General features: G+C 34.1%; 1 protein-coding gene across 1 annotated transcript in view; it reads right to left on the bottom strand.

Annotated features, from left to right (window-relative positions):
• The window catches only part of HEATR5A (HEAT repeat containing 5A), a 151049-nt gene that overhangs the window by 73329 nt on the left and 76314 nt on the right, over positions 1–1406 (bottom strand). The window contains exon 16 of the mRNA XM_045287650.1: positions 431–536. Coding sequence (XP_045143585.1) covers positions 431–536 — 106 coding nt within the window. The remainder of the gene's footprint in view (positions 1–430; positions 537–1406) is intronic.

Genomic DNA, 1406 nt, shown 5'->3' with positions numbered 1-1406 from the left:
GGTGAAGGGAGACATCGGTCAGTAAAAGACATGAAAAAATAATAATTTATAAATTATCAATGGTTCATGAGGGACGGACGGTGGGGGAGGGAGGGGAAAAATGAGGAGCTGATACCAAGGGTTCAAGTAGAAAGACAATGTTATGAAAATGATGATGGCGACAAATGTACAAATATGCTCGACACAATGGATGCATGTATGTACTGTGATAAGAGCTGTATGAGCTCCTAATAAAATGATTTTTAAAAAAGCTTTACAAGGAGAAAAGGTAAAAGTGAGTTCCAAATCCTAAGATAGTTTCATCATCAGAATTCAGAAAAAATGAGTAGGGGTGGTGGAAGAGTACTACTCTTTACAAAATTCTTACCTCAATAATTGGCCACATATGTGCAATCAAGCAAACAGCATAATATTTAAAAAACAGAATTACCTTCAAAAAACTACAAAATGAAGAAATAATATGTAATTGCACTACTTGCTGACGAGCTCCTTTTGTGTGCTTTATACTGTCCACCAACTGCTCCAATATAAGAAGCCTACAATGAGAAGCAACAAGAAGGAAAGAGATCAGACAGTGGCATTATTAATAAAGATACTGGTGATTTGTGTAGCTGAATTATTTTGTTGGAGTTACTATAGTGAGGTAAAATGTTGTTGAAAACCTTGAATTATTTTAGGAAAATAAAATACATTATAATGAAAATTAAAACCTTTTTAATTACATGCTATTATGACAATAGATAAAGCAATATTATATTGTGGAAAAGATGAATGTATTACTTAATAAAGATGTATTTGAGCAAATTCAGTTATTTAATAGCTGCCTTATAAAACAGCATATCTAACTTAATTGCATCTACTTTTGTTGCTCTTCATTCCAAGACTTTTGGACTCAGTGCATTATTTAAAGTGAGCCCCAAGTAATGTCCTTCTACATTCAGAAGCAGCAGAACCTACTTCAAAGTCCTGTGCGTCCTTTTCTCTTTCTGCTGACTCCTTAGCACCTAGCAACCGCTCCTTTTAAATCACAAAAGCTGAAATAATGCTTAAAATTATTGTTTAGGTTGTCATCTACCTTGAAGGCAGGGATTACTTTATCCTATGAGTATTATCTTGTGTTTGGTATGTACTAGGCAGTCAAATGTACTAACTGAAGAATCATGAAGGACGACAATTGCTTCAGTGAGTATAGATGGCATATGGGGATACTTTTACCCAACCTTAATGCACTTCCAATAATATCTCTGAATCTTCGCCACTCTCTGTAATTCTCATGATGCAACACTATCAATATATAGTTCTATTCCACATGAAATTTTATTTCAAAGCAGGTTATGGCCACTGTGCCTTTAAAAAAACTCAACAATAGAACTGAGAGAAAAAAGAAGGTATGAAGTTACATGTAT

Source organism: Echinops telfairi, unplaced genomic scaffold (genome assembly GCF_000313985.2).
Source record: "Echinops telfairi isolate 266 unplaced genomic scaffold, ASM31398v2 ScPeMD7_18;HRSCAF=68, whole genome shotgun sequence".
Taxonomy (NCBI): Eukaryota; Metazoa; Chordata; class Mammalia; order Afrosoricida; family Tenrecidae; genus Echinops; species Echinops telfairi.
This window is presented reverse-complemented; position numbering and strand designations above follow the sequence as displayed.